Raw genomic sequence first — 24,281 nt, 5'->3', positions numbered from 1 at the left:
TTGGAGCAGTTCCGCCCTTAATGCCCTTAGATTGGGGGGGCACAAGCTCATGCAGAGAACAACCCCAATGGATACCGCTAGCCAAAAGAACTGTTCTCATGAGCATGGGGCACATGTGCACCAAGAGTGGGATCTGCATGGACAATGTGCAGAAGAACCAAAGTTACTGTAGGGCAACTGTTCTTTACAGCTCCAGACCATGAGCAAGAGGCTCACATAAAAACAGGTTTGTTTCTCTTCTAACAATCTTCCCCAGGCTCTGTCCAACAGAATGCCAAGATAGGATGCAAGTGAAGATACTCTGCCTTTCTCGAACCTCTATCTTCTGGGATGTGCATAGAAACTCCAACCATTCAGCAAACCAAGCACCTGTAGAAATAGCTCCATATACTCAGTTTAGAGAATGAAACTGAACAGCAACTGAGTGACTTGGCTGAAGTCAGACTGCAGGTCAGTGGTCAAACTGACTCTGTTCCAGGCCCGTCTAACCACCACTTCTGTCCCAGGCAGTTCAAGTCCAACCAAGATGCTGCATTAGTTTGAAGGACTCTGACTGCCACACAGGACACTGAACAGGGCTACTCAAATCGGAGCGAGGTAGCTACTAGCCACCTTTCCCCCTCCCTTCCCCTTAATGAACTTATGGAACATTGGATCTTTTCTGCATTTAGTTCAATTGCGTTTGTTATAATGGGAAGGAAATTCGTGCCATGACAATGCCCAGGGACAGTAACATGCCCACTGACATTTAATGAGGTTATTCCCACTAGCTGCTTTGTCACTCACCAGCAAAGCCAAGACATTTATCTGAGCCACAGACCTAACAGCAACCAGTTTCTGGGGAGGCCACTTAAGATGGACACCTCTCAATCCCCAAATGCTGTTTCCCTTTCACGGCAGCAGTGAAGCTGAAATGTCCCTCTTACTGTGCTTGCTTGGGTGCAGCTGCAGAAAAAAGTCCACAGAGAAGCCAGCAGGGGACAATTCTTGCAGTAGGCAGTAGCAGTCCCACTGTGAGGCCCTTGAAAGAAGTTCAGTGAAGTTCAGGGGTAACAGAGCAGAGACAACAAGTTTAAACATGTTTCACCTCAGGCAGACAAAACCCCCTCATCTAGGGAGCAGCTGCTTCTCACACACTTGGAGCGTGACAGTGAGAAGCATAGTGGTTTCTGACATCTCAGCATAGGCACTTCACATTGGTTCCACAATGATCTTTGCCTGCACTGACACAACAGCTAGCTTCAGCTATGGGTTCTCAGGATTTCTGCCTCCAACAGAAGGCAGTACCAGACCGAAGCTTCACAGGAGTGAGGTGGTTGTTTCTGGAGGATGGGTTCAAGTCCCCACTTGCCCTACGGTGGCCCAGAGGGGTATCAGCACAATTCATGGTGTAACTGAAGACAGGTTGAGTGGGGATACTCTCCGTGTGGGAGTGTTGTTGGATGACAGCGATGCAGGGAGGAAGAAGGGAGCAGAGAGCTCTGTAGAGGAGGTTTCCCCTTGGTTGCGTAGTTGTAAAATCTGTCTCAGCAGGGCCTTCCCTTCTTCTCTTGTCTGAAGGGAGTCAGAATACTGCATTAGTAGGTCAATTCCACACTTAAATGTAGGTTGGGGCAAAGAAGCTTCTAAGTCAAATTCAGCAAAAAAGTGAACAATCATGCAACACTACTAGTTTGGCTCTCACTGGGATTGCAAGATACAATATCACATAGTAAAGATGTTGGTTTTACAGCTATTAACAGCAAGGTTTAAGATAAAACAACCCCTCCCCCCCCGAATATCCTCTTCCCAATCCTTTGATATGTAGGTTACTTGCTTTGCACACCTGATTATCTTGCGTGTCTATACTGCCACCTCACCATAACATCTAGGCACCTTCCACAAAATAGACTGGCAATAGCAAAGACTTTAAGGGACTCGGGCTCTGGTCTTCTCAAGTTCTAGACAGCTTTGCTTGGGAGAAGGGGCAAGTTTTATGCTGGTGATGGCCACAACATCCCCTCCTGTGTTGACATGGAAATGCAGAGCACCCAACTAGGGCCTGAGAGAATCTCAGATTCCACACATGCCAGGATACCAAGTACTTCTGTATTCTTTGCACTGTCAATGTGGAAGAAACACAGGGGATTCCAGGAGCACACTGTACAGTAAGTCCATTAGTTCCTGCAGAAAGATAGCAGGGTTTCCTGCTAGAGATCTGCAGACCACTACAAGTTTTAAGTTATTTTTGTACTACTGAATGCCAAGCCAGTGCAACCCTTAGCCCCAGATCTTCAACTAGTTACTAAGAAGCAACAGCAGGAAATAGGTAAGCAGCAGCACTGGGGGGGGTCTTCTCACATAGCTGAAGATCGTCCACTCCAAGTGGATGCAGCCCATGCTCCTTCAACAGAAGGACTGCTCTGACTCCCAGAAGAGATCAAGGTAAGAATCCCCGTAAGAAAGGGACAGTGGCTACTCACATCATTGAATGCACAGCATTTCTGAGCACAGGCAGAGGCTTCATCCCAGAGTTTACACTTGAAGTAATATTGGGCTAGGTAGCGGAAGGCAGTGCTCACCTCCAGGTGCTCCACTATCTCCTACAGCACAGTAAAGAAACAGCAAGAGCTGGTTTGGAAGGTAGTTCTACATCATTCTCCCTCACTTCTCCTTCCTGTCCCCCTACCATTGACTCACCCCACAGGAATAGATATCCTGGATGTATTTGATGTAGCACTGAGCAGCCTGTTCTGATTCATTCAGCTGTTCATGCAGCCTGGGAAAGGAGAGAAAAGGGGTCAAAAACATAGCATGGAAGAGACCCAACAGCAAGAATTTCTGTCTGTCCTGGACAGGCCTTTAGAAAGGGCCTCTCCCAAATAAGAGCAAGTTCTGGACCGTGCTTTACTAGCTGCAGCCAGGCCCAGTCCCCTAGAAGCAGACAGACAACACCCTATGCCTGAGGGACAGGGTAACAGACCACCCACCAGGATAGCAACTAGTTGCTAATATTGCCTGCCAATGTTACTATGGATTTCTAGGTTCTTCAGCTGACAACACATGCAAACAGAGGCTCTTTTTCAGAGCTAGGGCAGGACATTAGGATAGGAATTGCACTTTCCATAGACCTAGGGATACCACTAATAGCACATCTAAATAATACCTAACCTTACAGATCTCAAAGCGCTTTTCAAAGAACACCGAGAATAAATGCTGAGCCATACTCACTTGGCTAGTTTCACCAATGCCATTTTCTCCACATCTCCCACAGCATAAGCTCTCCAATAACACTGCCAAGGAGGGAAAAGGTCACATAAGCACCTCAGCAAAATGTCTTCTCTAGCCTGCAGTGGGTTCAAGCTGATCACATACAGACCCAGTCACTGCAATGCCCTCAAGCAGAGATGCATGAAGAGGGCTGGTTTTCTGGAAGGCCGCAGCAGACAAATTCACCAACTGCTCACGGCAGCTGGTTAGTGAAGAACTTCCCCTGAAGTCACAATTATAACAGGAACCTGCTAAGATTAGGCCCAGACTGCACACAGCTCCCCACTCCCACCCTGGGATCAAGGTCAGGACTGAAGAGGACTGAATAGCCATTCTGAGCACTATCCCACATCCATTACTTCTTAGGTGTTCAGAGGAAGACAGCTCAGGAAGATCTGAAGAACTAACAAGACTTGTGACTCTGTCTGCTTCCCTGGCAGCCACCTGGATGCCCAGCCTGCCCCACAGCACATCTGAGCCCTCAGTTACCTTTTTGGCTTCCACCAGCTGATTGAGTTTCTCATAACACTCTCCCAGAGCAACCAGCATACGGGAATCATTGGGCCTGTGAGAAATAACAGACAGTCAAGCTACCTCAGAACATGGTATTGTCTCAAGCTAACTGAATGATGGACCCTACCACTGAAATCCAGCCCTAAACACACTATCTAACCACACTCTTCTATACCCTGATGATACATGGAGTACTAAACCTTTATTGATGCCTCTAAAGAGACTGAATAGAATCTCTACAGAATGTAATCACTTCAATGAGACTGTATACACTAAGTAATTGATATCTCCTGCACCTCAGCTTATAGCGTTCATTCTGAACTGCCAACAGTTATGGCTGCGTTCCCAGCTTTACCTCAGCTGGTGGGCCCGTCGGTAGTAATACAGACAGTAAAATGGCATCTTGAGGATCTCATAGGTTTGCCCCAGTCCATACCAGGCTCTGTAGTCCCTCTTGTTCACCTCTATTGCATGTCTGCCAAAGAAAAGAGAAAGTGGTGTAAGTGTTCCGAAACAGGCGGGATCCAAAGCAAGTCAGAGTTCACAGGGTTAGGAATATGGACCAACAAAAGAGAGCTCCTAAAAGGCCACAAAAGATACTCCTCCCCTTCCACCCAAATCTGTCACTACTTCGTGCACACCCAAAGGCCATTCTCTGCCTTGCATAGTTCCTGCGCACACACACACACCTATAAGCCTGGATAGCTGCAGATGTGTTCTTCATTTCCATGTACTCATGTCCCATGAGGGTCCAGGCTCCAAGATACCGAGGATTCAGTTTCAAGGCTCTCTGGAAATAGAGTGCTGCTTTTTCATGCTGAGAGCGTAGACTATAGTAATTTCCTAGAGGAAGGTCAGAGGAATAAGGTAAACAGGAAAAAGCAGCAGGGGATTAGGAAACATACAAGCTGCGGCATCTATTATTTTTTCATATAAATTAGAGAAGGGACAAACCTATTACGTCAGATCCAGTTCATTGCATAACTCCAAGCCCCAGTCTGACCTCAGTTTGGTCTCCAATGCTCTTGTCCAATCCATTTCATTTGTGCAAACCAATGAAGCTCCCACCCCTGACCCTGGAAAACTATCCTACAAACTAATAAATTCCACTTATCTATTTGGGTACTAAGTCCCCAGAACCAAACAACAGTATTCCAGTATCTCAGAGCTGCATAGAGAACCCACCACGCCCTTACCAAAGGCCGGCATCATCAACTCTGTGCACTGCCAACGCTGCATTGACTTCTTTTGCTGCTATATCATTTCATCTGCTGTTTTACCATGACTGAGATCTGCTTCAGCCAGCCTAGCCTCAACAGACCTGCTAACAATTCCTGTGGAGAGGGATTAATAAGCCGCCTTCCCACTCCCTGAAGCCTGGGTGGCAAACTAGTAGAAGAGCTGCCTCTCACCTATCACACAGCAGGTCTCCACACGATACTTGTCAATCTCACACAGATTGTGAGCCAGGTAGCTCAGCTCAGGCTTCATGCTCTGGTAGAAAAGAAGGAGATTGCTGTGGGGACAAGTGTGACACTACTTCAGAGGGAAGAGGTGGTAGGGAGATTAGAAATGCATACCTAGCATACCAGTCCATGGGGAAGAAGGGGAAAGAAGACAGATGCAAGTTTATGTCCAGAGAGACTTGTTAGCATTCATATGATTGGACAGACTTAACTCAGGTATTCTGCTAAAAAGCCATAAAATGCTTGCTGTGTGAGCTGGTGTAATTTACTGCAGAGGATTGTGGGTGAAAGGAAGGGGTGCTCACCCGGACATACAGCAGGTTGGAGAAGGTGTCCATGTTTTCTATCCTGTATGGGTCTTGTTTTCTTAGTTCATTGAAGATAGAGAGAGCTTTGTCTATATCTGCAGACAGAGGAAGGCAAACATCAGTGAGTGCTGCTGATTAATGAAGTTTGTAGCAGGAAGCACTCCCCTTAGCTGAGTTCACTGACCTCTGATATTGTGGTAGGCAACTGCGATCTGGGAAATGATGTAGGTGCTCTTGGAGAATCCTGCATCAATGAGACTCTGGTACTTCTGCAGAGCCTCTTCTATCAGCTGCAGCTCTGTGTAAATGTGCGCCAGGAAGAACTCCTTCATCCAGGTGTCTGGCAAGGACAGGCACTTCAGCTGGCAAACAAAAATACACATTCAGAGGACAATCCACATCACCTCAATGCCTCCTGCAGAAAAGGGAAAACCATCAGCTCTCTCTTCACCCAGTGGGTGGATCTTTAGAGAACAAAGGGCAACACTTCCCTCCTCCTGCAACAAAGCCTTCTCCTTAGACAGTAACTCCACCCAGCGGTGCAAAGACCAAGAAACAAAAGCGTGAACTAAAGGATTCTATCAACTTAATATCAGACATTTTATAAAAGGAATTCAATCCTGACCACAGATTAATAGACTTTTTTTTTTTTTAAAGCCAGAAGGGACCCTAGCCCAACGTCCTATATAAAACACAAGCCATAAAATGTCATCCAGTTATTCCTGCGCTGAGCCCAATAACTTACTTGGCTAAAACATATCTTCCAGAAAGACATCCACCATTGATCTGAAGATTTCAAGAGATGGAGAATCCACAGCTTCCTTGGCAATTTGTTCCTATTTTTAAATCATCCTCACTGCTAAAAATGTATGCCTTATTTCTAATTTGAATTTGTCTGACTAACTTCCAAGGATTGTTTCTTGTTATGACCATCTCCACTAGATTAAAAGGCCTTTTAGCACCTGGCATTCTCTCCCCAGTAAGATATTTGTACACGATAATCAAGTCATCTCTTGATCTACCAGATTTTTGTGGCTCCTCTCTGGACCGCTCAATTTTTTCAATACTCTTTAAAATATGGCCACTAAAAAATAAAATAAATAAACAATCATACACAGTATTCCCATATCAGTCTCAGCAATGCCATATCCAGAGGTAAAATCATCTCACTACTCCCTTGTTTACACAGCCAAGTATCACATTAAAGTCCTTTTTGCCATACCATTGTCCTGGGAGCTGATGTTCAGTTGCTGGTCCATGTGAGGGGGTGTACCAACCCCGCACTGGGCCAACAGGGATGGACCAATCACTGTGGGCCCAGGAGGCCGCGCCCTGCTGCACATGCTCCAGGTGGAAGAGCCAGATAAAAGGAGGCAGCCCTGCTCAGTCGGGGCTGGCTGCAGAGGAGGAAAGATGTGTACTGCAGGCTTCTCCAAAGGGCCCGTGACTCTCCAAGCAGCAGAGCCTGTGGACCCGGACTACGCTATGGGCAACTCGCCGACTGCAGAGACTGACAAGGATGCCAAGCTGCCACCAGCTGAGGAGATGCCTGGGATGCAAATTGTGGTAGGAAGTGATCCAGGGGATGCAAAGGAAGCAGATACCTAAACCCTCAGCAGGGGAAGTCCCTGGCTTTATAGGGCCCTGGGTCGGAACCTGGTGGAGAGGGAGAGGCCGGGTTCCCCTACCACACCACACAGATCACTAGGTGTGGCTGCTGTTTGCTCTCAGTCCCAGCCCGGGACTCAGGGACCATAGAATGTCTGTTCTGACCCACCAGGGGCTATAGACGGATTGCTGTTCTGCCCTGCCCCAGAGGCTGATTCCCTAATTGCTACTGTCTGCCCCAGACAGGAAGCTTAAGGGCTACAGATTAATTGTTTGCCCAGCCCTGCCTGGGGGCTGCAGGCTGACCATTGTTCCATCCTACCCAGATGGCCAGAACTCCAACTGTTCTTGTCGACTCCAGCCCAAAGACTCGGGGGCTACTGACTGTTTGCTCAGCCCCACCAGGCGTTCGGAGCCCACTGTACTGCAGTTACCTGATCTAACAGGGAATCCTGACAACTAGGTGGCAGGATGTACAAACCCCGCTCTGGGCCAACAGGGGTGGCCCAGCTCAACAACAGGGCCCCCCCATCACACATGCTGGAGAATGCGGGCAGCGGTTGGGTCCTGCTAAGAAGACTAATATGAGGAGAGCTGAGTGAGAAAACCCCACAGCCACTATGGATACTGACAAGATATTAAAATGGATACTGGAAAGCCAGCAGCAGCAGGCTACCCAACAACAACAAGCAGCCCAGCTGCGACAGCAAATGGCCGCCCAACAACAAGAACAAATGGCCCAGCACTAAGAGCAACAGCAACAGTTGACTAAGGAGCCAGCAGCACAGCACCAATCTCAGCAAGAGCGTGTAGTTCAGCAAATGGAGGCACTCCTGTAACCGAGGGGGACCACCCAGACCTGCCGGGGTGAGCCAGGGTTCGGGGAGCACTCTGACTGGGTTACCAGTGAGGCTGGCCAAGATGGGGCTCGGATACGACCCGGAGGCCTTCTTGGTCACATCTGAGCAGGTTGCCACTGTGGCCCATTGGCCTCAGAGCACTGGGCTACCCCAGTGCCCCACCGTTAACTGGACCTGCACAGACTGCCTATTGGAGTCTAGACCCCTACAGAAGCTCTCAATTATGCCAAAGTAAAGGCCGCCATCTTAGACCACACAGGGGTGAACCCCGAAATGTTCCGTCAGGGGTTTCAACAGGAGAGATATCCCTTTGGAGCACGACCCCAGGCAATGGCTCAGAGGCTCTGGGATTATTGCTGGAGGTCTTCAGAACCTGAGAAGTTGACTGGGCCTCAAGCAGCAGAGGCCATAGTCCTTGAGCAGTTTACTCAGATCTTCCCCCCTGGGGAGAAGGAGTGAGTACACCGACATCAGCTGACGACTCTCGCAGAGGCAGTGTCCTTGATGGAGGATTACTTAGCAGCAGAAGGCCCCCTACTTCCATCTCCTAAACCAGGGAGCCCTGGAGGCCACAGGAGGACACAGATGAGAGACAGCTCAAATTCAAAGAAATGGGACCCCGGAGTAGGCCTGGGCCATGAAGGGTAACCTCCCACCTGGGAATTAAGCAAAACCCAGCATGAGACCCCAAGGGGAAGAGGCCCCATCTGGTGGGCCCAGATGAGCACCACAGAACTCCACGATGGAGATACTGAAGGATCGATGTTATGAATGTGGCCAGGAGGGGCACTTAGAATCACAGAATCATGGAATATCAGGGTTGGAAGGGACCTCAGGAGGTCATCTAGTCCAACTCCCTGCTCAAAGAAGGACCAATCCCCAATTAAATCACCCCAGCCAGGGCTTTGTCAAGCCTGACCTTAAAAACTTCTAAGGAAGGAGATTCTACCACCTCCCTAGGTAACGCATTCCAGTGTTTCACCACCCTCCTAGTGAAAAAGTTTTTCCTAATATCCAATCTAAACCTCCCCCACTGCAACTTGAAACCATTACTCCTTGTCCTGTCCTCTTCTACCACTGAGGATAGTCTAGAACCATCCTCTCTGGAACCACCTCTCAGGTAGTTGAAAGCAGTTATCAAATCCCCCCTCATTCTTCTCTTCTGCAGACTAAACAATCCCAGTTCCCTCAGCCTCTCCTCATAAGTCATGTGTTCCAGTCCCCTAATCATTTTTGTTGCCCTTTGCTGGACTCTCTCCAATTTATCCACATCCTTCTTGTAGTGTGGGGCCCAAAACTGGACACAGTACTCCAGATGAGGCCTCACCAATGTCGAATAGAGGGGGACGATCACATCCCTCAATCTGCTTGCTATGCCCCTACTTATACATCCCAAAATGCCATTGGCCTTCTTGGCAACAAGGGCACACTGCTGACTCATATCCAGCTTCTCGTCCACTGTCACCCCTAGGTCCTTTTCTGCAGAACTGCTGCCTAGCCATTCGGTCCCTAGTCTGTACCGGTGCATTGGGTTCTTCCGTCCTAAGTGCAGGACCCTGCACTTATCCTTATTGAATCTCATCAGATTTCTTTTGGCCCAATCCTCCAATTTGTCTAGGGCCCTCTGTATCCTATCCCTGCCCTCCAGCGTATCTACCACTCCTCCCAGTTTAGTATCATCCGCAAATTTGCTGAGAGTGCAAACCACACCATCCTCCAGATCATTTATGAAGATATTGAACAAAACCGGCCCCAGGACCGACCCCTGGGGCACTCCACTTGACACCGGCTGCCAACTAGACATGGAGCCATTGATCACTACCCGTTGAGCCCGACAATCTAGCCAACTTTCTACCCACCTTATAGTGCATTCATCCAGCCCATACTACTTTAACTTGCTGACAAGAATACTGTGGGAGACCATGTCAAAAGCTTTGCTAAAGTCAAGAAACAATACATCCACTGCTTTCCCTTCATCCACAGAACCAGTAATCTCATCATAGAAGGTGATTAGATTAGTCAGGCATGACCTTTCCTTGGTGAATCCTTCAGATATGACTGCCCTTTTATGGCTGCAACTATAGCCAGGTCTGGATAGCAGGCACTCGGGCCTGGAAGAAAGACTCACCCAAATTGATAGTCCCTGTGCGGGTCAATGGCACCCACGTAACAGGTCTTGTCAACTCAGGGTGCAGCCAGACACTCGTGTGGGCCGATCTAATGAAGTCAATGGATCAGACAGAGGCCCCTATATACCTCCAGAGCATCCACAGGTATGTACAGCCGTACCCCCACCACTAAGGTAAAGCCGAGGTGGGCTGTCACGAGGAGACCTGCCAGGTTGGCCTGGCCAAAAAGCTAGCTTATCTCGTGGTCCTAGGTCATGAATGGTGGTGGTTCAGGGAGGTTATACAAAAGTGGGGGCAGTGGCTGCCAGTGGAAACGAACCCAAGATCACGAGCGAGGGAGCTCCAGAACCAAAGGGAAGAGGAAGGACGAGAGGAGGAACTCCCTGATCCTTTACAAGGTCCTGACAGCGTCCCATGGGAGGAGAGAAGCTGGAGGAGGCAGAGCATGAATGGCTGATGGTTGATGGGGACCTCTTCTGAGCAAAAGAACTCTTGGAAATGTTCGGCCAGGTCGGGATACCAAAAGAGATATCGACTGACCTGGGAGCCAACTTTTTGTCCCGACAAATGGAGGAACTGTGCAAGCTACTAAACATCCAGGCCCTGAATACTTCTGTCTACCACTCCCAAATGGATGGCCTTGTTGAGAGGTTCAACAGGTTCAATGCTCTGCAAATTCGCTGAGGATGACCCAAGACATTGGGATGAACTGTTACCCGCCTTGCTGTTCACAGTGCTGGAGGTACCCCAAGCATCCACAGGGCTCTTCCTGTTTGAACTGTTGTATGGGAGGCAACCCAGGGGGATCTTGGACCTCCTCAAAGAGACCTGGGAGGAACAAGAGCCTTGGCTTATGGGGTCAGTTCCATATTTATTGCAACTGCGGGAGCGCCTTAGGAGGCTCGGAGGATTTGTTCATGGGAATTTAATGAAAGAGCAACAGACCCAGCAGCAAAGATACAACTAGGGAACCTGTCTCTGGGCCTTCGAACCCAGCAATCACATCCTGTTGTTACTCCACTCATCCCCGGCCCAACAACATGGCCCCCATCACAGTCCACTATGACGCTTAAAATCTTTTCAGAGTCAGAGGTGTCCAGGATACAGTCCCCCATTCTACAGGAATAACCTGCATTCATTATTGCTAGATATAGGACCTTATATTTGACTTTATTAAAATGCATTTTGTTTGAATGGGTCCATTTTACCAAGAGATCCAGATTGCTCTACAAACAAGACTGCCCTTTCCTTATTTACCATTCCATCAATCTGTGTGTCATCCGCAGATTTCCAAATTACTGATGAAAATGTTGAATAGTATCAGGCCTCATACGATTCCCTGTGAAACCACATCAGAAACATCTCTATTTGATGAAGACTCCCCTTTGATGAAGACTCCCCAGTTCACCAGTTCTTAATCCAGTTGAGATGGGCTTTACTGAAATTGTACGGTGCTCTTTTTTTAATATCAGAATGTGATCTAATGTCAGACACCTTATAGAACTGTAAGTATGATACCACCTCTTTGTTCCGTTTGTAGAGCATGTAGCACAATGGGGCTCTGGTCCATGACTAGGGCTCTGAGCAGTGCTTCATTTGTGCCAGGGCTGAGCCCCAGCACCCCTCAGCTTGACAGTTCATAGCCCTGGTATCTCTGGGCTTGCCACATCAGTTATGAAGTAAATCACTGCTTGAGCCCAGGAACCTGTTTCATTACAAATTAAGCACTGGCTCCAAGGCACTGCAGCAATACAAAGAGCTAACAATAAGTTACATCTATGCAGTTACCTTCATCAGCCAAATTTATCATCACTTCAGAAAATGAAATCAGGTTTGTTTGACAAGAGATTTTCCATAATAATAAAACCCAATCAACATACTGAATCAGATTTTCCATTATTTTGTCAGATCTACTGGCCTATTACTATCCAAGTCAGACAGACAGGTACTTTTTGAATATTGGCACATTAGCATTCTTCCAGTCTTCAGAAACTTCCCCCTATGCCAAGATTTATCAAAAATTAACATTAACAGGCCAGAGAACACCTCAGACATTTTTGTAGGACTCCTGAGTCCAAGTTATCCAGGCCTGCTGATTTAAAAATATTCACCCCTGGCAGATGCTGTTTAGCATCATCCTTAGTCATTAATGGACTGGAAAGTAGTTCATCCTCATGCAATATGAAATAATTCTGCTTTTTTCCAGCAACAGAACAGAAAACGTATTGAGCACTTCTGCCTTTTCACTAACAATTTTACCATTGGCATCTAGTAATGGGCCTAGACAGAGTTAGGATTTCTTTCATTCCTGATGTACTTAAAAAACTTCTTGATGTCCTTGGCCATGATAGCCAGAGATTTTGCCCTGAAGTTATTAGCTTCCCTTATCAACTTTCTACACTTCAATAAGTGTAGAACCCAATGCATGCGGAAGAACCCAATGCACAGCTACAGACTAGGGACCGAATGGCTAGGCAGCAGTTCTGCGGAAAAGGACCTAGGGGTGACAGTGGACGAGAAGCTGGATATGAGTCAGCAGTGTGCCCTTGTTGCCAAGAAGGCCAATGGCATTTTGGGATGTATAAGTAGGGGCATAGCGAGCAGATCGAGGGACGTGATCATTCCCCTCTATTCGACATTGGTGAGGCCTCATCTGGAGTACTGTGTCCAGTTTTGGGCCCCACACTTCAAGAAGGATGTGGATAAATTGGAGAGAGTCCAGCGAAGGGCAACGAAAATGATTAGGGGACTGGAACACATGACTTATGAGGAGAGGCTGAGGGAGCTGGGATTGTTTAGCCTGCAGAAGAGAAGAATGAGGGGGGATTTGATAGCTGCTTTCAACTACCTGAAAGGGGGTTCCAAAGAGGATGGCTCTAGACTGTTCTCAATGGTAGCAGATGACAGAACGAGGAGTAATGGTCTCAAGTTGCAGTGGGGGAGGTTTAGATTGGATATTAGGAAAAACTTTTTCACTAAGAGGGTGGTGAAACACTGGAATGAGTTACCTAGGGAGGTGGTAGAATCTCCTTCCTTAGAGGTTTTTAAGGTCAGGCTTGACAAAGCCCTGGCTGGGATGATTTAACTGGGAATTGGTCCTGCTTTGAGCAGGGGGTTGGACTAGATGACCTTCTGGGGTCCCTTCCAACCCTGATATTCTATGATTCTATGATTCTATGAATAACTTCTAATTTATATTGACTGCTGTCTACTTTTCCATTTCTTGTTATCTTTTGTTTCTAAGTGTTGCCTTCACTTACATAGGGGGTTGGACTCAGATGGAAAAGTCAAAGATAAGAAAAATCTGTACCAGATCCTGCCTGCAGTAAAGCATTCCAGACTACATGGCAGTAAATAGGTGCAGCATAGCAGCAGTTTCAAGAAGATAAACAATGTAAAGGGTCCCTTGCCTATCTGATGAGCTTCTGAACTAAGAACAAAACCAAGTGCAATGCCAATTCCAGGATATTAGTTTTGTGGTACAAGACAATGGTTGATGGAATAAAGCTAAATTTTACCATCTCTTTGTCTGTGATCAGATTACAGAGCTCCAACCAGGCTCCCCAGTGCAAAGGCAAAACATGGGCAGCTTCAACAAACACATCAATGGCCTCTTTCACCAGGTCCAGCTTCCGCAGCACAACGCCATACCTGAGCAGAGAAAGATACCAGTATAACTCTTTGCATCACCCACCTCTACTAGCTGTACCCATCTAGTCATAACCTCAAACAAGTGACAGGGCTACAAGAAAGGAAAAATCAAATTCCCCAGTGACAAATTCCCCCTTATGGTGAGCAAAAGCACTAGAGTTCAGTTTAACAGGAGCCTCTTACTTCTTTATTCTGTAAAAATCAAATTGAAATAGCAAAAAACCAAGCCACAGAATATAAACTTTGAGCCCTATTTGAATTTTTCATAGTGGTTTCAAAATGGTACAGAGACAAGCATTAAAAAGTCACCCTTCTGGCAATTTTTGATCAATCTCACTTTTCTTTGTCCCCCATTTTGCAAAATACCTATTTTATGCCGGAACCTGTCTTTTGGCCACATGGTTACTTCTCCCATGTTGATTCCTTTAATACCAGTTATACATAGGTAATGTTTGTCTATAGAAACTTTCATAAAATTTTAGCAGAGAGCTGTGAAATAGGAGGCCAGGAGTTCAAATCCCATGCCTCCTAACTGGTTGAATTCTCATGCAATTAGCTAACCTTATCATTGAATAAGGCCATAAACCCCAACCTAAAACCCAGGGAAGAGTTTCTGAACACACCACATTTTTAAAAATAACTTAGCAGAGAGCTTATGCAAGGTCATTGCAGGCCCACAACCGGGGTCTCTAACAAGACTAACAACTGCTCCTGGCCCACCTGCTTCCAGGAGTTCATGAGAGGGTACAGAGTGTTTCCACACACTCCTTCAGAGACTCCCTTCGGCCAACAAGTTATGTCTTCATTACTAACACAGAGGGTTACTCTTGCTGTACTTACAGTACTGTATGGTTAAAAATCGACTTGTTTAAAAAAATTAAAATGGAATTTTATTCAAATCATATTTTTTCATTTTATTTATAGTAAATTCTTTTTAAAATCAAGGTTTTAAAAATGAAATCTGAATTTAATACAAAATATGTTAAGGCCTTAATTTATTATAATCTCTTAAAAGATTTAAATAAAATAAATATGCTGAATCCATGAACCCCAAAAATCTTTGAGTTAAAGGCTGTTTTTCTAAATAAAGGAAGAATTTGGGGAAAACCATCTAACTTTTGAGGTCAAGCTTTATAAATATGGTACAATAGGTCATGCACAGTATTATGGTCTTGCTTTGTTTAATAAAAATATATTTTACATTATATTTTGTGTGTTTAATTAAAGTCCAATTACTATCCTCATGCAGCTTGGCACAAATCATGAGCAAAAAGTTAATTATCTAGTAAATAAGCAATGTGTCATTCACCATTTTTTATCATATTAAAAACAAAGTTAATTAATAAGAACCTGAAAATATTAAGCTATATAATTGCTTAAGTGTATATAGTTTTAGTATACCTTCCCTGGTAGCAAAGAGATATACCAAAGTTAGTGTAAAGTCTCTATTTAGTTGTAAACCTACATGTTTTAATGGTTATATCAACCAATGAGAACGCATCTTATTTAGAAAATAAGATGTACAAATGGAAGCATTAATTTATATCATCAATTTAAATCAAGGCTTTCCATTTGGTGATTTCAATTGTGATTTCAATTGTAATTTAAATCAGTCCACCCTGTTATAGCAATTTTTAAACAGGGATAAAATGTACAAAGTAGTGCAGTTTCCCCCATATTCCCCAGCAGGGGCAGTTTCCCTTCTCTCTGAATCTAGAGAGCCATGAACTGAGGTACAGCAAAGCTGTGTGTATGTGTGAGATATATATATATATATATATATATATATATATATATATATATATATTAAAAAAAAACAAAAAAACAAACACACACAAAACACCACATACACACAGCTAAGAAATTAACAGACAAAAAGCCCCCTAAATTTAGTGGCATTTACTTTTGCATCAGGACATACTATTGGCCCCAAACTTTAAGAGAGTGGAAATAAGTTAAGGGAAAAGACTTCTCAGTATGAAGATGGAAAGGAGTATACAATGCTGTCAAGAACACATCCACACACAGAGTAAGACACTCACTTCCATCTCCAGATATCAAAAAGCATTATGAACCACAACTTCAAACTTGCACTCTAATACAAAATCTTAGGCAATGATGGATAGGAATACATTAGTCTTTCCTTTTAATGTGGATAAGGCATGTCCTGCTGCAATCTTACCAGCCACTAAACAAGATGTTTGCTAATTCTCCAAAAAGATACTACTTCTCCCTGAGGAAAAGGGAAGAGGAAGAACAGAGTGCTCCAGAGGTTACTGCATCCCCATCCCACCTCCTCAGGGAAGGGTTCATATGAAAACTCCCAGACAGACACTTACAGATAAAGGCCAAAACCATCCAGCTCCTGTGCTTTGTGTTTTTTGCTAAGCTCCACCCTTAGCTCTCTTAGTGCTTCATTCTTCACCTGTCCTTTCTCCAAGGGGCCTGCAAAAAGAAGTACACAACTGACTTTCAGGATCCTTCACTGGCTTGTGGCTTCACTAGTTTAGAGAATCAGACTTTTGAAGACCAGAAAAGTACCATTGCAATCACCTAATCTAATCTCATGCACAACAGGCCACAGAATTTCACCTAGTAATTGCTGTATCAAGTCCATAACTTCTGGTGGAATCAAAGCATCTTTTAGAAAGACATGCAGTCTTGATTTAAAGACATCCAAGTAATAGAGAATCCACCACATCCTTTGGTAGTTTGTTCCTATGGTTAATCACCTTCACTGTTAAAAATAATGGTACTTATATACTAATCAAGTCACCTCAATGTTTTTGGTAAACTAAACTGATTTTAAAATGTTGACACCAGGATTGAACATAGTATTGCAGTACTGATCTGACCAGTACTGTACACAGGAGGTAAAAGTCACCTCCCCCTGTTTATACATCCCCTCCCGTATATACATCCAAGGAACACATTAGCTCTTTTTGCTACAGTATCGCAGTTGCTTGTCCATTGTGACCTCTAACCCTTTTCAGTCACAGGTGTGTAGGCCTGGTCGCTTCTAAGGCCAGATCTCCTCTACCACACAGGCTGTAGAACTTCCCCAAAATAATTCCTAGACCATATCTCTTAGAAAGACATCCAACCCCCCCCCTTCTTTAAGGGTGACCTACTTTCTTTAGGAATGGGTCAGCCATTGAGAATCTGTGGCAAACGCCTTTAGGAATACGAGACCATGTATAGGCCCAGCAGACAGAGCTACACTGCCCAACCAGTGTCTCTCAGGACAGAAAGCAAATATGGTTTACATAAGAGATGTTGGCAGTTCTGTTTTCATTAGCTTGGGTTCTCTGTTCCAGGTGAAAAAGCAGATCCTTACCCAGACTATCCACTGTTTCATCATCTTTCTTCTTTTCTCCTGACTGTAAAAAGAGAAGAAAAAACCTAGTTTTACAATACATTATTCCACAGATTGCAGTATAATTCTGCGAACAGCATCTGAGTCTAGCTCCCAACAGCACCAACAAAAAATTACATTAGGTTTAGCAAAGAAACAAGGGATTAACCTGGCTTTCTAGATTGTTGCTGGAAAGAGAATAAGTGGAAGACTATAACCCGCAAGGCTCTGTGGGAAGACAGAAGGGGCAAATTCAATATTAAAGGATAGCTTTCCTCATTATCTTACCAGGTATCTGGAGTACATGTACAAGAAGTAGGCCTTCTGGCTCTTGCATCCCCGCAGAAAGTATGCGGCCCTGTCATACTCCTTCAGATCGAAATAAGACTTAGCTAATGTGTAAGCATCCAAATCACGAGCATCCTCCTAAAGAGGAGAGAGTTCATTGGAAGTCATCTCATGGTGACGAATGGTTAGGAAGGAAAAAAGGAATACACTGGTCTGGAAGCTCAGATTTAATTCTCTCTGCCACACCAAATAAAAATTGAATACTTTCAGACATTCTCCCCAACCCCTCATTTCATCCCAACCACCTAGTTCTTTAATGTAATCATTTAAATCTTAGTTTGAAACAATGTATCAAACAGTGAAATCCAGAAAATAAAATATTAAGTGATCAACCACAAGAATAGATGAGTTAGCTGAATGCCGAGCACGAATGAATACAGAGTATAACTTTAGGTGGGGGGGAAGGGAGAGACAGGGGAAAGCAAGTAATTTAACTGAGGATTTCAGACTGCAAATTTAAATTTAAAGCCAGAGAACTCTAAAAATCTCCTTCATTATACTGCCTCCATAGAGCCTTATAACGCATCAATTATAAACTAAATTGGTGTAGTCAGAAACCAGATTATCTTTTGCAGAAGCACATCTTTAATCATTGCCCAATTATTGCCCCACTCTCCCTACAAAATGGTGGAGGCCTGTACACAATTTGTTTCTTGCAGAATGGTCTTGAGCCACTGAAAATGCTGGTTAACAATAGTCTACAAGTTTCACATTAGGAATTTTTTCTTCTTGGCTTATACTGATTTTGGTTTTTAAAAGAGTGGGAAAAGTTGTGAATAATATTAATAACCATGATTTCCACGTTCAGTCTGCATAATGTGATTTACTATGTCATTTTATAAATCAGTGGTATGCCCTCACTTGGAAAACTGTTCAGTTCTGATCACTCCATACTAAAAAAAAGATACAAAAGAAACAGAAGCGGTCTAGAGACAGGCTAGGAAAGTTAACAGAGACCAGAAGACTTCCATGTCAGAAATTAAGATTAGAACCGTTCAGAGAAAAGATATGACAGGGATAGGTAGGATTAGGAAGAAATTTCCCCTGTAATCAGGTATTCCACAGCTTTACAGAGATTATAGCTTCCTTTGATCCCTGTAGAAAACAGGACAATGTACTAGATGCATCACTGATAGGTTACAGCAATAACTACATTCTTGTTTTTATGATTTTAACTTTGCTGCCTTAATGCTGCGTTAACAGGTTTTGTTCGCATTTGGACGACCTTGAAAAATGGAGTAATAGATATAAGATGAAATTTAATAGTGCAAAGTCATGCACTTAGAGACTAAAAACAAGAATTTTTGCTGTAAACTGGGGACTTACCAGTTGGAAGCAACAGAGGAGTAGAGAGACTTGGGTGTATTGGTGGATCACAGGATTACTATGAGTCAACATGATGCAGCCATGAAAAAGGCTAATGCAATCTTAGAATGCATCCAGTGAGGTATTTCCAGGAGAGACAGGGAACTGTTCGTGCCATTATACAGGGCATTGGTGAGATCTCATCTGTAATACCACGTGCAATTCTGGTCTCCCACATTTAAGAGAGAGGAATTCAAACTGGAACTGGTACAACGAAGGGCTACTAGGATGAGCAGAGGAATAGAAAATCTACTTTATGCGAGGAGACTCAGAGAGGTAGAAGCGAAACTCGAACAGCTTAATGGGACTAAATCGGGGGGCCCAGATAATCTTCATCCAAGAATATTAAAGGATTTGACAAATGAAATTGCAAGCCCATTAACAAGAATTTTTAATGCATCTGTAAACTCAGGGGTTGTACCGTATGACTGGAGAATTGCTAATATAGTTCCTATTTTTAAGAAAGGAAAAAAAAAAAAAAAAAAAAAGTGATCCGGGTAACTACAGGCCTGTTAGTTTGACATCTGTAGTATGCAAAGTCTTGGAAAAAATTTTGAAGGAGAAAGTAGTTAAGGACATTGAGGTAAATGGGACAAAATACAACATGGTTTTACGAAAGGTAGATCGTGCCAAACCAACCTGATCTCCTTCTTCGAGAAAGTAACAGATTTTTTAGACAAAGGAAACGCAGTGGATCTAATTTACCTCCATTTCAGTAAGGCGTTTGATACGTTGCCACATGGGGAATTATTAGTTAAATTGGAAAAGATGGGGATCAATATGAAAATTGAAAGGTGGATAAGAAACTGGTTAACAGGGAGACTACAGCAGGTCATACTGAAAGGAGGTTACTAGTGGAGTTCCTCAGGGATCAGTTTTGGGACCAATCTTATTTAATCTTTTTATTACTGACCTCGGCACAAAAAGTGGGAGTGTGCTAATAAAGTTTGCAGATGATACAAAGCTGGGAGGTACTGCCAATTTAGATAGAGACCGGGATATCATACAGGAAGATCTGGATGACTTTGTAAACTGGAGTAATAGTAAAAGGATGAAATTTAATAGTGAGAAGTGTAAGGTCATGCATTTAGGGATTAATAACAAGAATTTTAGTTATAAGCTGGGGGCACATCAGTTAGAAGCAACGGAGGAGGAGAAGGACCTTGGAGTATTGGTTGATCACAGGAAAGCTATGAGCTGCCAATGTGATATGGCTATGAAAAAAGCTAATGCTGTCTTGGGATGCATCAGGCGAGGTATTTCCAGTAGAGATAAGGAGGTTTTAATACCATTATACAAGGCACTGGTGAGACCTCACCTGGAATACTGTGTACAGTTCTGGTCTCCCATGTTTAAGAAGGATGAATTCAAACTGGAACAGGTACAGAGAAGGGCTACTAGGATGATCCGAGGAATGGAAAACCTGTCTTATGAAAGGAGACTCAAGGAGCTTGGCTTGTTTAGCCTAAGCTAAAGAAGGTTGAGGAGAGATATGATTGCTCTCTATAAATATATCAGAGGGATAAATACCAGAGAGGGAGAGGAATTATTTAAGCTTAGTACCAATGTGGACACAAGCACAAATGGATATAAACTAGCCATTGGGAAGTTTACACTTGAAATTAGACAAAGGTTTCTAACCATCAGAGGAGTGAAGTTTTGGAATAGCCTTCCAAGGGAAGCAATGGGGGCAAATGACCTATCTGGCTTTAAGATTAAACTCAATAAGTTTATAGAGGAGATGGTATGATGGGATAACATGATTTTGGCAATTAATTGATCTTTAAATATTCACGGTAAATAGGCCCAATGGCCTGTGATGGGATGTTAGATGGGGTGGGATCTGAGTTACTACAGAGAATTCTTTCCTGGGTATCCGGCTGGTGAATCTTGCCCATACGCTCAGGGTTCAGATGATCGCCGTATTTGGGGTCAGGAAGGTATTTTCCTCCAGGGCAGATTGGAAGAGGCCCTGGAGGTTTTTCACCTTCCTCTGTAGCATGGGGCATGGGTCACTTGCTGGAGGATTCTCTGCTCCTTGAAGTCTTTAAACCATGATTTGAGGACTTCAATAAGCTCAGACATAGGTGAGAGATTTATCGCAGGAGTGGATGGGTGAGATTCTGTGGTCTGCATTGTGCAGGAGATCAGACTAGATGATCATAATGGTCCTTTCTGATCTTAATATCTATGTAGAGCTTGGCTTGATTAGCCTAACCAAAAGAAGGCTATGGGGAGATAGGATTGCTCTCTATAAATACCTCAGAGGGATAAATACTAGGGAGGGAGACAAGTTACATTAAGGATCAATGTTGACACAAGAACAAATGGAAATAAACTGGCTATCAAGAAGTTTAGGCTTGAAATTAGATGAAGTTTACCATCAGAGGAGTGAAGTTCTGAAACAGTCTTCCAATGAGAGCAGTGGGGCAAAAAACCTAACTGGCTTCAAGACTGAGCTTGATAAGTTTGTGGAGGGGATGCTATACTGAACTGCCTACAACGGCACGTAGCCGCTCTGCAACTAATAGCTGCAAATATTTTCAACGGACAGTAATGGGACACTAGATGGGGAGGACTCTCTGTTACTACAGAGAATTCTTTCCCAGCTGTTGGGTCTTGCCTGGGACACTAGATGGGGAGGACTCGCTGTTACTACAGAGAATTCTTTCCCAGCTGTTGGGTCTTGCCAGAATGCCCAGGGTCCAATCGACTGTCATATTTGGGGATGGGAAGGAATTTTCGCTCAGGCCAGATTGGCAGAGACCCTAGGGTTTTTTTCACCTTCCTCTGCAGCATGGGGCATGGGTCAATCAGAGGTCTGAGCTCTAGTAAATGGTGGATTCTCTGTAACTTGAAGTGTTTAACTCAACCAGAGGTTATTGGTCTATTATAAAAGTGGGTGGGCAAGGCTCTATGGCCTGCAACATGCAGGAGGTCAGACTAGATGATCATGATGGTCCCTTCTGGCCTTGAAGTCTATGAATCTACTGTTAGATGTATGGCTTAATATATTGTTACAAAAGAAAGACATAAAATTCTGGGAATTTACGCTATGGTTCCCAGAACAACTTTCAGCCACTCTGTGTGTGTACACACACACACACACACACACACACACACACACACAAAAGCAGCAGTCCTCAAACTTTATTGCACTGTGACCCCCTTCTGACAACAAACATTACTACATGACCCCAGGAGGGGGTACCGAAGCCTGAGCCCTCCCAAGTGGGGGGCCAAAGCCGGAGCCCCACTGCCCCGGGTGGGCAAGCCGGCCAAAGCTGAAGCCCAAGGGGGCCTGTAACCAGAACCCAGCCATCCAGAACTGATCTTGGGCTTCAGCTTCGGCCCCGGGCCCCAGCAAGTCTAACACCAGCCCTGGCAACCCCATTAAAACTGTGGGTTCCCAACCCACAGTTTGAGAACCGCTGTACTAAAGCATTCTCTTAAGGTAACAGTATACATTGAAATTAAGTACACATAAATGGAGACCAAGTTATGGTTGTTATGGGACTCAAATTTGAAATTTCTGATTTTGTGGAATGCACTTCTATAAGGTTGTTTTAATACACATTTTTACAGTTTTCTTGTTTAAAAATAACTAAGAATAAAGTACAAATGATTGCATATTAGAATAAATCTCCCACATGTATCTGGATACTGTCCTTAGTGTGACTTTAGATCATCAAGGATATCAACTAACTGTCCTAGTTCCAACCATTCATATTTTATTTTACAGCCTTGGCAAAATATATTCCTCAGTAAAGACTAGGAAAAGGCTCGGGTTGAACGTGATGTTGAAGAGTTTTTGGCTAGCCGAATACAAATAAAAACACCTGAAATGTTCTTGAAGTGAAAGACACCATCATCTCTCATATATATTTACAGATACGTAAAGAAGAGCTGAAGAGAAAGCTAATTTTCCAATAGAAATTCACCTTTGGGCAGAGAACAAGCTTTCCCAAATATGAGCTCAAAGAGTAATTGTTTTGGAAAGTTTAACACCCATCTGAGAAAGGGCTCTCAATGCAAAGCCCTCTACACTACAGGGAGCGGCCCTCAATTAGTTATAACATGATTCTATTCCGCAGCACAGGTAAGACCTCAATCGTATTCCCGAGACCAACAATTTTAAACTTGTGTCCGGAGTTTTATGGTAGTTCAGAAACATAGCTAACGTACTATCTATGTTACAAACTTGGATAGCATTGTGACTAAGTCAAGGAACAAGAGTGTGATAAGATGGTCTCCCCCCTTGGTCGTAATACAGCAAGGGCAACAACACAGCAGTCCTAATGCACCGGTAATAAAAATGGAGTTGCCACTGTCAAATGGAGCATAGCAAGAAGCGCTACTAGCCCTTGAGATCTCCTCGCACAGGACCATTCACGTAGAATCGTAGTTAGAAGGGACCTCAGGAGGTCATCAAGTCCAACCCCCTGCTCAAAGCAGGACTGATCCCCAATTTTTGCCCCAGATCCCTAAATGGCCCCCTCAAGGATTGAACTCACAACCCTGGGTTTAGCAGGCCAATGCTCAAACCACTGAGCTATCCCTCCCCCCATATTAAAGGCAAAACATTTTGGGTGTAAGGGAACAGAGAGACAGCCCCTTCTGCCCCTTCTACTCAATTGATCTTAAATCTATTCCAAATCAAAGAGAAACAGCCCCTTCTGCTCATTGCTGGCTGTTATCATCGTCTTTGCATCCCTACCTCTGTGAGCGCAGGAGCCGCAGGCAGCTCGCTCAGAGGCAGAGGATCCAGGGCAAACGCCAGCTCAGAGGCCCTGAAACCAAGAGACCTCGAACACATTAGCCCCCCGCAGAGCGCAGCGCGCACACATCCCCAGCCCTCACGCAGGCACGGCGCCAGGCCCCACGGCCCCCCACCCCAGAAGCAGCTGGGCTCAGCAGCTGGGCAGGGCTCAGCAGGGACCCCAGGCACCTGGCATGCCCGAGCACCGGGGAGGAGGTACTGGCAGCGGGGCAGACGCACACCAACACCCTCCCCATGGCTCCCCGGTTCCCGCTGTGCCGCGCGCCCCCGTCACCATTTCCCGCTGTGCTGCAGGCCACGCTCGCGGCTCCGCTCCGCCACGCTCAGAAGCTGCTTCTTGATCTCCCGCAAATCAGAGAAATCGCAGCTTCCCAAACCGGGAACAACGGCAGTAGCCGCCATCTTGCCCATACTTTCTCCGACCAATCACAGCCCGACATCCTCAACGCGCTTAGCGGCACTAACAACTATTATTTCTATTGGGCAGCAGCCCGCGCCTCTCATCCAGTCAAAGTGGGAGACGCAGATTCCTGACTGCTGATTGGCTGAGAAATGGAATGGTTTGGGCGAGAGATCTGAAGGGTGTAAATTGCGCCCCTCTTGGGCGCCTCCCTCCCTCGGTGGGGAGTCGGGGTTAGGCTGGGCTAGG

The 24,281-nt window shown here is 44.9% G+C and overlaps 1 protein-coding gene across 1 annotated transcript; it reads right to left on the bottom strand.

Annotated features, from left to right (window-relative positions):
* Nucleotides 1-650: 650 nt before the first annotated feature.
* On the bottom strand, nt 651-24,062 carry CDC23 (cell division cycle 23). The gene is made up of 16 exons (XM_084637690.1): nt 23,907-24,062; nt 23,570-23,642; nt 17,428-17,565; nt 17,122-17,164; nt 16,124-16,229; nt 13,652-13,784; nt 5,721-5,898; nt 5,534-5,631; nt 5,175-5,256; nt 4,452-4,605; nt 4,118-4,237; nt 3,739-3,814; nt 3,211-3,272; nt 2,680-2,758; nt 2,463-2,582; nt 651-1,554 (listed from the first exon to the last, which is right to left on the bottom strand). Exons 1-16 carry the CDS (start codon nt 24,041-24,043, stop codon nt 1,384-1,386), a joined length of 1,770 nt encoding a protein of 589 aa, XP_084493816.1. The 5' UTR covers nt 24,044-24,062; the 3' UTR covers nt 651-1,383.
* Between the last annotated feature and the right edge of the window lie 219 nt (nt 24,063-24,281).

The sequence above is a fragment of the Lepidochelys olivacea genome (genome assembly GCF_965140295.1).
Source record: "Lepidochelys olivacea isolate rLepOli2 genome assembly, chromosome: 8".
In the NCBI taxonomy this organism is placed as follows: domain Eukaryota; kingdom Metazoa; phylum Chordata; order Testudines; family Cheloniidae; genus Lepidochelys; species Lepidochelys olivacea.
Note: the sequence above shows the minus strand (reverse complement) of the source record. Positions and strands in the feature narration are given on the sequence as shown.

Excerpts from the sequence above, each read along its gene's own strand:
- CDC23 (XM_084637690.1), bottom strand. The coding sequence starts at position 24,043 with ATGGGCAAGATGGCGGCTACTGCCGTTGTTCCCGGTTTGGGAAGCTGC. Across the intron at positions 5,632-5,720 it reads TGCCTACCACAATATCAGAG|ATATAGACAAAGCTCTCTCT; the intron begins GTCAGTGAACTC and ends CTCTGTCTGCAG. Across the intron at positions 3,815-4,117 it reads CGACGGGCCCACCAGCTGAG|GCCCAATGATTCCCGTATGC; the intron begins GTAAAGCTGGGA and ends TATTTCTCACAG.